At 34.4% G+C, this 15865-nt stretch overlaps 1 protein-coding gene across 3 annotated transcripts in view; it reads left to right on the forward strand.

Annotated features, from left to right (window-relative positions):
- Window positions 1-15865, forward strand: part of LOC149782009 (uncharacterized) — a 158920-nt gene that overhangs the window by 114316 nt on the left and 28739 nt on the right. For all 3 annotated transcript variants that reach the window (XM_089933411.1, XM_089933413.1, XM_089933412.1), the window contains exon 17: window positions 11409-11489. In XM_089933411.1, the coding sequence (XP_089789537.1) occupies window positions 11409-11489 (81 nt within the window). The remainder of the gene's footprint in view (window positions 1-11408; window positions 11490-15865) is intronic.

Consider the following 15865-nt stretch of genomic DNA (forward strand, 5'->3'; position numbering starts at 1 on the left):
TAGTTTCAGTACTGTGGCAAGGGCGATATGCAGATTGTACATTGCTAAAAAGACTGTTTGAATTTAGATGAGATACAAGCTGGGATAGAACAACCTTTTCTAAGATTTTTTATATGAATGGGAGATTAGAAACTGGGCGGTAGTTCTTTAAATCGTTATGGTCTAGTGTTGGTTTCTTCAGCAGAGGCTTTACAATGGCAGTTTTGAAAAATGATGGGAATTCCCCAGATGAGAGAGAGGTATTAATAACATCAGTTAGTGAAGGCAATACTGGATCTAAGCACTCAAGCAGCAGTGATGTTGGAATTGGATCAAGTTCACATGACATTGGTGCACTCTTCATCAGGATTGTACATACAAAATCCATAGTGACAGGTTCAAATGCTGCTAATGGTTGCCGCTCAAATTCTGTATCCCAACTGTATGGTGATGACGAGTCAATTGAAATTGTGGTGTCAGGCTTATCTCTAATGGTTTGTACTTTGTCACGGAAGAAATTTGCAAACATGTCTGGAAGGACGACTGGAGAGAAGGTAGTTGGAAGTGGTGTACATTTGTTCCTTGACATTAGCTTGTTAGTAATCTCGAAGAGCTCTTTGCAGCTGAAACTTTCCATAATCTTAGTAGTGTAGTGGGCTGATTTCGCTGCATGGACTATATTTGTGACATTCTTCTTAGCAACTTCATAGATTTGCTTATGAATAGTGAGTCTGGTGGAAAGCCAGAGCCTCTCAGCTTTATGGTGGTCTCTTTTAGCTGTGCGAAGCTGGTCCCTAACACTACTATACCCTGGAGAACACTTTTGAATTGATACTCTGCAAGTTGGTAGCTGGGGCATGTTTGTCAAGCAATGAACACAGACAGTTATCGAGTTGTTCTGCGGTAGGAGGTAAGCAAGTTGTTAGGTTAGCTTGGATGTCAAGCATTAGTTTGGTTCTATTTATCATACGGAGGTTTCTCTTAGTAGCAGACAAAGGTGGAAGGTTAGGGACTGATACGTCCAGATAGCATATAATGCAGAGGTGATCTGATGCAAGGTCATGGGATATCAGAGAGGACCGTATAATGTTATCGTCAGGTCTATGAAGAATCCAGTCTAAAATGTGACCATGTTTATGGGTGGGTTGGTTAACTGACTGTTTGAGGTTGAAAACATTAATGGAATCTATGACGTTTGATGTATTTGAGTTTCCGGGACAGTCAAAGTGAAAGTTGAAATGTCCAAGAATAATCAGGTTGCCACCTATCGAATTTCGATAGTCCAGGAGATTCAGAAACTGCTCCAAAAAGAGAGAGTCAGCCAGCTTGTTTTTTCTACTAGGAGGAGGGCAGTATAGGCAGAAAAAATGGACTGACCTTTGCGTGAGTATGGTTTGGACTAGCTCAAACGATGTGTGGTAGAAATTGAATGTTGTGGTGTAGTTAAGACATTTTATCCTGGAGTTCTTTGAGCTGGCAGCAATTCCACCTCCACGAGAATTACGGGGGAACGACTTGATGGAGTAACCAGTGGTTGTTAGATCTACACACTTGGGTTCATCGCCTGATGTTTTTAGCCATGTTTTTGTCATGAAATATATGTCAACATTTTGGTCGTTGATAAAATTAACTATTTCTGTGCGCTTTTCCATTGGTCCTACTGACTGGGCGTTGAATAATGCAATGTGTAGAGGTATTTCTTGGATAGTTGACACAAAGGTTGATGAATTAATAGGGATTTGAATTAGGTTATCTAAATTAACGGTCTATTTTTTTTAAAATTGTTGAGCCGAAATAAGGGAGGTAACTGGGATTCTTCTTGCTGTTCTACGCCGGCCAGCTTTGAAACAACGTTTCTTTTTTCACTTCTGTTTACATTTAGGTAATGATGAATGTAGTCCCAGTTCGTTCAGTCTAGAGCACAATGTAGAGTGGAGAGCCAAGGAGTGATCATTTAAAGCAATTAATGAGGGTCCATTGTAGCATAAATGGGTTGACTGGCGAGTATCACTTGATGGCGGTTTGTTAAAAAATAGTGGAGGAAGACAGCTGAGAAAAATTCTAATTGTTCTCGTTTCTGAAACAAGGAGATGAAGAAACACATACGAATTTAACAGCCAATACATAATGAACACAATAACGAAGATGAAAACAGGCAACAAGCACAAATATCATGAAAACGGCACTAAAAAACGAACAGCTGCTTCAAGCCGGTTAAGCGATAGTGGCCATCTTGAACATCAATGCTTGAACGCACTTTTATAGCTCAGGCCCGTACAAATTTTTCCACATGGACTGGATATGAAATCCAAATGTACTTTTACATAAATATCCATATGGACATTTTTATTCTGAAGCTGAACCACTCTTATGGGTTTCAGTGTATCCATATGGAAATGTTATGGATTCCGTACATACTCCGTATGGAAAATCCCAAGAAATATGCAAATTAGTCCGTGAGATCTGTAGGTTGTCCATATATAATAAAATTAAAATTCCATATGGAGTTTGGCAATAATCCATATGGAATTTGTGATATGTCCATATGGAATTTGGTAATAGTCCATCCTGTACGAAATTTTCCAAGTGTACTTAAAGCGGATTTCAGATGGGTTTTTTAAGCACTTTCTGCCTAAACCATAACAAATCTGCTTCATATTTCTATTAAACTGCCTAATGATTCTTAGACATTATTTGGAACCATTGATAAATATTCACAGATTGTACATTGCGATTGTCTATTAAACTGCCTAATGATTCTTAGACATTATTTGGAATCAATGATAAATATTCACATTAATTTTTAAAATGGATTATTTTGACAGACATTATCAAATATGACTTAGGTTTTTCTTGTCCTCATTTTCTGTCATTGCATACAAAACCTAATCTATGATGGCATCGATTAAGTCTTTTTCATTTTACTGAAAAGTTTGGTGAGATTTCATAAATATTTAGACCAAAACTTTCATTGAAAATGTGGTGAGATCTCACTAAAATTTCACTGAAATATTTGTGAGGTTTCACAAAAAATTTGACTAAACTTTTTGTGAGACTTCTCTAAAATTTTGATCATTATATAGTATTTTACTGAAGTTTCAGTAGTTTTTCAGACATTTAGAAGGTTTCAAATTAATAATAGATATGAATTAAACAGGACTTTATTAACCAAGATGATATTAAGTGTGCATGAAAACAAATATACAGATGTTGTAATTATATGACATCTAAGGCAAGAGATATGGGAGTTAATAATAATAATAGTAATAATAATAATGACTTTATTTAGAGAAGGTAACTCAGTTAGTTACAGAACTAATCTAGCTTGAGGCCTTCTGTCTGTTATGTACAATATATACAACATAATGTGAAGAATCTGGCTTGACATTAAATAATTGATTTTACAGATCAAAGTATCAAGCCTGGAGCATATGCAAAGGCATCTGTGAACACATAAGCATATATAAAATATCAAATATTAATCTGTATTGAAAAATTCAACTGTGAAAAAAATGCAAAATTACAGAAAAGCATCCATTTGAGACATTGATTATAAAAAGAAGAAATGCTAGGAACGTGCCTTATGTCACTTGTACTGCAGACTAGATTTTTGATTAATGTACAAACTATGATGCTGTTGTGGTCTCTTGGCTTAGTCCTTGTTCCATAAGCAGCTGTGACAAACATTTATCATGATATAATTACTTATATTTTACACTGAATTCTAACACACCTAGAATATTTTGATAGTACAGTAAAACCTGTTATGAGAGACTGCCCCTTCTGCTAACCAAAAGTGGTCTCTCAAGAGAGGTGGTCTCTCATAAGAGGCGTGTGAAAATGGACTGGTTTTCAGGGTCAGTAGTTAGTATTGTTGAAAAATAAATAATACCCGTACTCACTGTACATGTATCATATCCCTTATTCATAAATCTTGTTAAATATTGCATGCATTCCTCTCAAAATATCTTTATATAATAAAGATATACATCTATATAACAACGAGAATAAAATTTATATTTTAACATCACATTAATATGTACAAAAAATGAACAGTTAGATATGATGTATATATCTTATTCTATACACTTATTCACTTGTTTTTTAAGAAATCCATCATACTTCTTTGTTAACATGTTTTACTCAGCTGTTTGGTCTGAACATGTATCTCCATTTCTGAGCAAAGAAGCAAAATTTTGGGATCACCATGTTGTAAAGCATATTCTTTAATCTCTTTTAAATGTTCTATGACTGTAGAATGTGAAATAACCTGAGGCAGAATTTCACCAACAGATGACTCATTGTCACTATCACTGTCTGCAGTTGGAGAAATACCAGATTTACCCTCTCTGAAGAATATCTTTCTCCCATTATGGCCCCGAGAATACATTAGAAGTTTCTAGACTGTGATCCATATTCTTCCAATGTCATGCCATTGAGAAGAGGTTCCATTGATGGATGCACATCTTGTTCACTCTCTTCGCTGTCTGGCATTATGGCTTCAACACTTACAGAAAAGCCACACTTGGCAAAACACCTTTCAATGGTGTATGAAGACAGAGCATCCCACACAGACTTGATCCATAAAATGGCATCTAGAACAGTGACAGTCTTAGATATTTCAGTTGCTGTAGAGCACTCATCCATTTTGGAAAGAATGTGTCGCAGCAGTTTCTTCCGATAATGAATTTTGACAGTTTGAATTGTCCCTGCATCACAAGGCTGTAGTTTAGATGTTGTATTTGGGGGCAGAAAGACCAGTTTTACATTGCTAAACTGACAATCTGGGTGTGCATTGCAGTTGTCTACAATAATTAAAATGTTCCGATTTTTCCTTTTCATTTTATTGTTGACAGTTACAAGCCATTTACTAAAGATGTCTGATGTCATCCAAGCCTTTCTGTTGGATTCATAGGCAACACCCACAGATCTTAAATTAAATGACCTAAAACATCTTGGGTTGCGTGATTTGTCTATAATTAAGGGGTCCAGTTTTTCTCCAGTTGCACTACATGCTAACAATAATGTCAACCTCTCCTTTGCTTTTTTCCCTCCTTTGCGAACATCATCTTTCACCACTAGGGACCTGTCAGGAAGTCCTCTGTAAAAGAGTCCTGTTTCATCAGCATTAAAAATATCACATAGGTTATACCCTTCTGTGATGGCCGGTAGTCTTTTTTTCCAGTCAACTAACTGTAAATTCACATCAGCTGATTCTCCACTGAGCACACTTGCTGTGATATTGTATCTATTTTTGAAGCTCTCCAGCCATCCGTTTGATGCAGCAAAGTCATCATAATTTAGTTCTGCTGAGACAATTATTGCCTTTTCCTGAATCAACTTTCCACTTACTGGTATGTTTTTACTCCTTGCAACACAAAACCACTCCCATACTCGCTCGTTCAGATCTCCATAAACTGTCCGTCATGCCGTGGCATATTTCCTCTGTGCTTGTGCACCTTTCTGCCATTTGTTTCTAATGGACTCCTTGTCTTTGATTACATTTTGAACTTGCGTTTTACCGATGCTTAAGCTGACTGCTATTTTGCCAGCAGTCTCCCCTTTTTCATTTCTTTCAATGACATTAATCCTTTCTTCCAGTGTTAAAATTTTTCTTTTTTTCAGTGGAGGTTCTGCCATTGTTTATAGTGTTGACATTATAAAGACTATCGGTTTTGATTAGGTTTTGGGGAAATTGTGAAATAAATATATATTATGTACCAATGAATGAAGCCAAAAGACATAATTAACTTATAAAGAAACAATACATTTATTCTGAGACGAAGTTTAAATCAACAGCGTTATAGCTTGATAAACAAAGGTTGTGACCATCTGCACCCAGGTAAACAGATGGTGGCTTGGTGAAACACTAACAAAAGAAATAAAAAATAATTTTAAAAAAATCTGGAAATGATTCTCACTTACTAGTATTAAAGACAATGGGCTCATTCACCCTCCAGGCATTATGGATTAACTGGAAAGACAAATGATGTACTCAAACCTACATTGAAGCCCTTTCAAATGATTTCTCACTGGGACATAAGGACTACCAGTGTTTTGTGAGTTTTCATAAAGATAAAGAAAAAATACAAACCTCTAATATCCATCATTACTTCCTTTGATGTTTCTCTTACTGGCTATGCACATGACTTCGGCACTACAATGGCGGTTAGTGACATGTACTTTAGTCTGGTTTACTGCAGTTTACAAATGACACCGTACTCTGGAGTTGTAAATTTCACAAAACTGATACTGTAGCAAGACAAGTTCTTTTTAAATACTTTATTAGAGCAATCTTTACTATTTATGCAATCTTTGTTACAAAGGATTAAATGATCGTTAGAGGTGTTTATCTCGATATGTGGTTGTTCAACTATAGTGTTATTTAATGTGCACTGTGTTTGCATACTACATTTATCCCGAGCTCTAGTGTTTACAAAGGATTAAGTTAAGGTCAGTGATGTCAATCTGTTTTGTTTTTTTGGCAATGCGGTCGTTCATAGCAGTGTTAAAATGCATATTTTGCCAAGAAATCGCAATCGCTGGTCATGTTCAGCAGGTGGTCGTTCATAACAGAGTGTTTCTATAGTAAAATCGATCCGTGCATTACGATTGTGGTTGGAAATGACAGGTGGTCGCTCATAGCAGAGGTCGCTCATGACAGGTTTTACTGTATACACAATAATGCCTCACGATTTTCAAAGATGATTATATGTGTGGGCCAAGAACATTCCGCAAAGATACGACTGTCTTTGATAGACATGGGTATTTGGCAACAATTCCCACCAGTGATCTATACGTTGTCCCTCCTTAAATTCATTCTGGAAGTTAATCAGATTTGAGTTATATAGCTTCGAAATCATCCTGGTTCAATTCCTTGTCCTATTTTGCACGTTAGCGGCTACTGTAAAGCTCTTTGTGGCACAAAAAGCAGAATGTTTGTCCTGGCGTTCAGGTTTCATACAGATTGACCAATTATGTTCCATTCGACTTTACTTTCAAGCTGTTCTCATTGCCGCACATTTTTCAAATGGTTATTGAATCTTGTATCCCGCTCGAAAATTTGAATCGTCATGTTTAGTAAGCATGTTCATTCCCATCAGTTTCCATTACGCAATGATTCTTTGGGCAAATACAAAATTTTGACCAATCAAAAAGCTCTTTACAGTGATCATCTATTAAATAATAAACAGAACAAATGCTTACTAGAAAGCTTGTTGCAGAATGGGACCAGATAGAGAATTATTATAAAACAGGTTTTGGAGACGATATTTTAAAAAAGGGTCTGTATCGAGGAAAATCAGATTCAGGTCAGAAGGAAAACGAAATTCTGATTTAAAATGGAAAACAATAAAACTTGTTTGAGGTCAGTTAAATCCAGTTTAAGTTAAATGAAAATACAACGACAACAACAAAACTTGAAAAAGAAATATAACAAAGAAAGATGTGGAAAGAAGTTATTGTGCCCAAAATAAACAATAAAATTACAGCTATCAGAAACAGGGAATATAAATGTTGCTGAAAATCATTCAAATTGTACAAGAAACAAAAAATAAATATTATGTCTTACTGACATTTTTTATTGAAATGTCACTGATGTTACAATAAAAAAATATCACTATATTTCAGAATTTTTGACAAACTCTTAGTGAAATTTCAGTCACAAATTCCCACTGATATTTTCAGAAATGTTGGCAGAGTCAATGAAATTTCAATGGAAAACTTTCAATAATATTTTCAGAAATTTTGGTAAAATCTAAAATACCATAATTGTAGTGAAAAAGGACATTTAAGTGAATGTCAAAAAAATGTTCTCTGTGATTTTGCTGAAATTTCAGTCACATTTTTACTAGGGTATGTTTTTTGTAGAGCATATTTTAATAGGACACCCAAAAAATTATTTTTCAGAGTAAACATCAGATCAAGCCCCAAATCCACCTTGCACAAAATTTTCTAAGTCCAAAGATTCATCTATGCTTGTACTACCAGATTTTAATTTTCTGATCCTGTTTACATTTTCTCTACTTTTTGGGTCATGTCTTCATCTGTTTTTAAACATCTATGGAAATAAATTAAAGAAAACTGACATGCATGTGTTTCTTAAAATTTATATGAGTATTTCCACATCAGCTACACTGACATGTACGTGTACTCTAACTCCCACCAATATTTCTATTTGAATCAGATAATTTAGGTTATTAGCTCTTCAGAGGGTATTTTCCATGATGCTATAATTCATGAGCCTGCTTTCCATATGGAAAAAAGTGCTTATGGATTAAAGTTGCAACTTTATTCCATACGGAATTTTCACTTGCTGTGAAGTACTTATGGAATTGATATGGAATAAATTGTCTGATTCCATAAGTTTTTCAGTCCATATCTCTTCCATACGGATTCCTGAAGTATTCCATACAGAATCCATGAGAAATTTCTGTGCGGGTGTTCATAATCTCATTTAGATTGCCAAATTAAGTATTAACCCTTCCTGAGTAATTTTTGAAAAGACTAGGTCCTTTACCCTAAGACTAGAAATTTTCTTTTTGCTCCATAAACTCAACCTGAATCCGAAAGGACGAAACAAAATAATCTTTTCTATCCAAATACCAAATAGACAAATAGAAAAAATTATCATTACCTCTCCATAGCATCACGTAGTGGCTGCATATTAACCAGACATTTATCAGTTTTAAGCTTTTGCTTTATACTATCAAGATTGTACCGCAAGGCCATGTGAAATCCTTGAATATCTTCATGATTTGAAACAATCCATTCAGGAAGTTGGTATTTTATGGTGTATTAATGTATTTTCTATGTTACAATCTAATTTTTTATTTTTGAAAAAAAAATATTATGTTTATTGTTTTCACAGTTGTGGAATTGCTTTCTTTCTTCTGTCTCTTTGGAAGGACTGGGTTAAGGTGATAATGTAGTTTACTTTCCTAACATTAATGTGAAACATAATTCATTTACTGATTTGCTTTTTAATATTTATACTTCTTACATAGAATCAGGGCTCAAAATTAATGCTCATACACTCACTAAATGTAAGTTAACTGTGGAAAATGTGAGTTAAGATTCCAAGCTCATTTTTGTGATTGCTACATTTGCCACTTATATGCAGAAAATCATTACTGAACTCCTTGAAGTACATAAATTCATCAAAATACACATGCATAATTATGCACTTTGAAACAGCTTGTTGTAGCATTGATTCATTGACCATGAAGTATTTTATCAAATGCTGTGGCCATACATGCACTTTCTGATAATACATGATAAACTAGGGCACAACCATTATCATTTAAAGGGGAAGAAGGTATCACCTGTGCTCAAAACCATTTCTTTCAGAATTGAAGAAATATTTATCTCATGTTATCTTCAGATCTTTTCTATGTCACCTCTGATGACATGCTATGCTGTAATTTATTTTGTAGGATAACCAGTCAGGTATTTGTCTCACATGCTGCCTTGACTTTCCTCTGTGATATGTGCTTTTTACAGAATTTTAACATCTTGAGGCCAGGCAAGTGGATGGTATGGCCTGGCATCTAGTAATGGGCAAGATTCAAGCATGAGTGAGATGATCTTGCGTCTGATTAACTGATCTCATTATCAGTTTAGAGGCCATATATTTGATCGGATCTTTATTAAACATGGAATATTTACTTGCAAATGTCATTAAGATATCAGACAATTTCAATAAGAAATCAGATCATTGCATATTAATGAGGTGATCTTGCATTGGATCAGCTGAGGTTGTTACTACTGTAAAGGTTGTAATTTTGATCCCATCTTGAAAAACTTGGAATATGGTCTTAAATCATCAGTATCTTCGACAAGTTTGATAATGAGTGAGATGCATGTAGTAATGAGGTCATTCTGCATCTAATTGGCTGTACTTGTTACCACTCTGAAGACCATATTTTTTAATCCAGTTTTGATCAGAATTGAAATATTGACCCATATTGCACAATCTCCAAGGGGTTTGATAATGAGCGAAGTCCATAGATATTATTAATGTAATCTTGTATCTGATTGGCTGAGTTTGCTGCTGCTTAAAGCCATACTTTTTATTCAGTTTTGATCAAACATGGAGTATATGTTTATGCCATTAAGCTCTAGGCTGAGTTAAAAAATAATGAGCAAGATCCATACATACTGAAATAAAGTAATCAATCATCAGAATGGCAAACTTGTTACCACTGTCTTAAACCATGATTTTTATCAGATTTTATGAGACTTAGAATATACTTATATCTTGAAGATCTTGGATTAGTTTGATAATGAGCAAGAGCCATACATCTTAATGAGGTGATCTTGCATTTGATCTTGGAAGAGACAACTCCTATTTAATTATGCTTTTATCTTTTGAAAGAATGCTTATCAGGATAAAATTTTAATGCTGTCAGAAGTTGTATTCTTGTAACTGTTCCATTCTGGTTGTGCTGTTGCCAGATTCACTCCATTCTGCAACCAACTCCTGCAATAATACAAGTTTAAAGTGGGAATAGTCACATGAAAGAAATAAAACTCCTACATATTTTATATAATAGTGTGTGATAATTATTTAAAAAATGTTGTAAATTCTATTGCATTTATATTTTACTTCAAAGCATATCCCAGTCACCATTCCAGAACCCAGTACCAATCAGCACAGTTTATTATTAAAACTGGGATTCTCAGAAATTAGCCAACGCACTTGCTTATGTAATTGTGCTAGAGGGTACTGAAATTGCTACTACATGACCAATACATGCCCGTAGTTGCTGTTCTTAGCAATTATTAAGTGTTATAGCTCATTTAATAAAGGGCGTAATTTATATTTTTTCCATTGGAGTACTGACTTTGGGGAGGATATAGGTGTCCTTCCGATAAGATTGGCACCAGTAAATGATAAGTTAAGAAAAATTAAATAGTAACTTGGTGAGTAAAACTCCCATTTTGGGGTGGGTGATTGTTCTGAAAGAAAGTTACCTCATGCTTGTAAATTCCTGGATGGAACATTACCCATACCCACTTGAAATGGTAACTGTTATGTAAGCCTGGTGAATGGTATCAGGCTCATTTTGGACTCTTGTTATAAAAAGTACAGTTGAAATTGATAGAAAAGTACTTTTCCCTCTTGTTCCCAGGCTCCTTGATTGCATTAATGGTAATTACAACACAAATAAATGACAGCAAAAATGGGACTTTGCAACACAGCCAAAATAGGATTTTGCAACACAATTTTTTTTCTCTACTTGTGAAACAGTGAAAGAAGTAAAAAGTAAAAATTGTGCCCAGAGACATCATCAGATATTTTTTAACTTGTTCATTTGATAGCATATTATATAGAGAGGAATAAAGATAATTACTAATTTTAAAAGAAAGTGCCTTTCATTTTTATTATTTCCTAAATTTAGTATATTTGTATATATTATTTTTTGCAGGTAGCACAGAAAACACTGTACGAGAAGGATATAGCTGCTGCAAAGGAAAATGCCATTAAAGCATCAGAGTTAGACTTAAAGGTTGCATCAGTTGATTGCTTTGTCAGGAAATTTATGATGTGATAGCAACAATACTTTCCAATATTTATTCCTGTGTCAAAATTGAGAAATAATTGACCTTTTGGCAAACAGTTATATGACCATTTCCTAGTGGCAATATTTACAAATGGACAGCTTCTTGTGATGGCTGTATCAAAAAAATTGGACATTGCAATTTAATTTAATATATTGATATATTCAATTCAAAGTATACTTTTATTTTTGAGTAAGGTAAAATATTTGTTATAGTGACAGATTTTGAACAAAAATTCCCATACAGAAACCCTTAGATGCTCTGACTACTGGCACACATAAATTTGTATTGTGTAAAAAGTAAACTCAACCAGTCTGGGGTATATTTATGCAGATTTCATGGGCAGTAGATAATGTAAAGAGACTAAAACATGTCAAATGTTTTGTTTCATGTGTGAAGTTGTTTTCAAATACACCACTTGCTCAATAAATCACACCATGATAACTCGCGCACCTGCTTATATTGCAGTGTCAGGCATGGATCCCATTTGTTAAAAACAAATTAAAAATATTGATCCCTGTTTGTTGAACTTTAGGAAAATAGTGATCAAAATTGGTAACTGGAACTTTGATGTATCACTTGTTTTATCTTCAAAAATGGTAGATAGAACCTGAAAATTTTAATAAACATTATGAAATTATCAACTCTTAAAAAGTGACTTAATTTGTTACATTTTCCTCAAAAATGACAATCATAATTAATGAGATAAGGAAATTTCAATCAATGAAAATATCACGCCTAGTAGAGGCATTACTTGAATAAATAAATACCAATTAAATAATTTGTTATCCAGTGAAATTTATGTTTTAATTCTATATTTTAGTTCCTTTTAATTGTAATCATCATAAATGCAATGTGTCCCTTTGTACTTCAATGTAAAATGTATCAATCTACCATAACATCTATATCTGCAAACGTTTCTCTGAGAACCTAATTAAGTGCCGCGTTTTGATACCTGAACTAGCAGAAGTATTTGTTGTCTTATTGCATTGAATTAAAAGCTGGTTTTGTTTATATTATCACATTAATTACGTCTTATGAATCGAATAAAGGTGGTGGAGTAAAAGGAACGTTAAAATTTGTGTAAATCCTACATGCCTAAAGATTTAGAGACCCTGGTCGTATGTCGGGTGAATTCATTTCGTTTGATCAATTGAACACTGTCATAAACTTTATTGTGTGCGTAATATAATTAAACTACCTCAAATTAACCTACTCAATCATAACTGTGATCAAAGACAGCAAGGCAACCAAGCGAAAAGAATACTTGATAAAATAGAGCTTTGTTTCACAGATATAGACCATTATGGGGGAAACAGGTTTTGAAGAATTCCTGAATTGGCACTTAGAGATATCCTCAGGGGCGATAAGAAGTTTCACTATTACTTGCAATGAAATCACGGGATCAATATTTTACTAATTAAACAATACAAAAATTGAGTTTTTTGACGTAGTCGATTGATTGACGAAATAAATGTTGCTAGTTTTTTTTTATATAAAAAGGACCAGTAGATTATCGACAGTTAATCTGGTTCCTTATTTGTTAGATTCCCTGCATAATACTACACTATTACCTACCACTCCGGGAACCAGACAACAAAACAAAACAAAACACAGTGAGATAGTACACGTTTTTGCACACACGGTTGTTGAAACCAGATGGAATATTGATAACGAGCCTTCAGATATTGATCATTTTGAAAATAAATGTAATTAGTACAGAATAGCGAACAACTTAATTAGAAAAAGCACTTTATTGACAGTTATTCTTGACATGATTATTAAACAAGAATTCAATCATTAAACAGCCCAGTTTCCACACCGATCCCCTGTGGCTTTCTCAATGTCTAGCCAATTTTTTGGGAGGTCTTATAGTGTGACGTATGCTTTTGGATGTCATTGTGCACGTTATTGGGGGAGAGGTGCTTGCATTTTCTTTTGGACTGCAGCGTTTTCTCCAGCTTTCTAGGAGCCTTTGGCCACCCCCCACCCCCAAGGCAGAATGTATGGGGCCTTTTTCAGTTTCAGGAGGCCCTGCCTCTTATTTCAGCAATTACATATCAATTTATAACTTGCTTATTCCATCATCATTTTTGTGATTGGTTGCATTAATGTTTGCCAAGTTAGATGAAATTATTTCACTAGTTACCTTATTTTGATTGATTGTCATTAAACTTCATAAATATGGACATTACCTTAAAACCTGAAAATTCACCAAAAAAAACCCACTTTACTCTTGCAATTTTTGTTGGAGCTATTCCCATTTTGTCAGGTAGTAACTCTATATAACATGATTTCATGAATACAACTAGTTTTACATTTTAGTCTGAAGTCAGCCTTTTTATTTGGTATCATTAGCATTGTGATTATTTCATTTTCTTGTGCATTTTTTACTTTGATTGGCCAAACTAGTACTGATATCAGCTGTTGAGCCAGTGCTCCAAATGTAATTGTCATTAATTCAATTCAGCCATTTCTATGGCTTTTAGAATTACATACTGCTTGCATTTGTATCAGACTTATCTTTATCAAGTTTAGTGACAGAAATATTCAGCTTGAAAAGGTTGTAATTCTTATGATTTGCTCATGTAGTAGTTCTAAGTGCATATTAATCTTGATCAATGAAAAGTTTGCTGCATAGACAGGATGATAAAATCAAGCCTTTTGATTTCTTAGTAGACTTGTCTAACAGTTGAGACACAGAGCACAAACTTGCAAATAATATAGATGGATATTTTTATGTACCGTTTATGATGCATTGCTGATGTTCATGAGCACCTTCTTCAGATATTATTTTCCATAAAAAGGTGCATGGTGCAGTCTGGAGATAATACTGGAGTGATAAATTAGATGAAACCCAGCAAGTAGTGTCATGAGCTATGTTTTCTTTTATCAATATGCACATGTTTTGTGATTGTTGTGTATCTTAACAGGTAGCCTAATATTGTACGTGAATTTAGTTGCTTGGACTTGGATCTTTCATGTAGATTTTCACCCTGACATTTTTTACTGTCCAATAACAAACAAAATATGGTATTAATTATTTTAATAACTCTGATGAAACTCTCATGTGGCGATCCCTTTGTTTTCTAAATGCAGCATTTCACTAAATAAATCCATGGACAGAGTTTTAAAAGATGGACCAGAAATCTGATAGATTCCTAAATCAATCCTGAAGCTCACCTGTCCAAAATGCTAAGACTTTCATGATGTCTGTTAGCACTGTTTTTTTTAAAATTATTATAACAACCGAGCTAATTTCTGTAATACTTTGTAGAAATGTTCTTCATGACATGATATGTACCAGCACTGCAATTGGGTTGGTTCCCATAATAATTATGTGGTTCCCATAGCAACCAGAGTTGAAAATATCTTTTCCTTCTCTGAAACTGCTGAGTCAGTTTTATGAAATATGGTAAAAATGTTTCTTAAGGCATGCATTATTCAAATTATGCCTCGGGTGACTCTTTTAGCATTAGTGTGGTATCCTTAGCAACCACATGAAAACCATATTTTCAACTTGTTCTCAGAAATGGCTCATCCATTTTAAATAAAAATTTGTAAGAATGTTTCCTGGAATATGCTTTATAAAAATTATGTTCAGGGTGGCATGACTTGCATTGATGTGGCTTCCTTGGGATCTGGACGGATGACCTATTTTAGACTTCTCTTTGATGACAACCAATTTTGATCATATTAGTTAGGAATGTTTCTATGGGCATACTTTATAAAAATTGTGTTAATGGGTTTCTCTGCTTGGAAGGGGTGTGGCCTCCATAACATCCCTATTGGAAATCAACTCCTCAGATCAGCAGAGCCAATTTTGATCAAACCCGATAGGAATGTTTCAAAATTATATTCAGGGTTGATCTCTCAGCGGTAATGTGGAAAGTCTATTTTATTTTGGACTTTTCTAGAATGGTTGAAGCAATTTTGATCAAAGTAGTAAGGCAGAATTATATTTGGGATGGCTTCTCAGGCAGTGATGTAGTTTCAATAGCAACCATGTGGAATACATGTACCTATTTTTCACTTCCCATAATGACTGAGCCATTTTGTGGTAAGAAAATTTCTTTGGATACGTGCGTATCAAGATCGTTTCTAGGGTGACTGCCCAATCAGTGGTGTGGTTTCCTTTCCATCCAGGTGGAAAACCTATTATGAAGCAGTCCTGGAACAGTTTAGCTAATTTTGATCAAAACCTGGTCTATGGGACATGCTCAATTAGAATTGGCTTTGGCAATACTTCCCTAGTAAAGGTATGAATCCATTAACAATCATATATGGAAAACATATTTTTAACTTCACCAGAATTTCTTGATCA

Source organism: Sinohyriopsis cumingii, chromosome 15, assembly GCF_028554795.1.
Source record: "Sinohyriopsis cumingii isolate HCF-2022 chromosome 15, ASM2855479v2, whole genome shotgun sequence".
Classification (NCBI taxonomy): Eukaryota; Metazoa; Mollusca; class Bivalvia; order Unionida; family Unionidae; genus Sinohyriopsis; species Sinohyriopsis cumingii.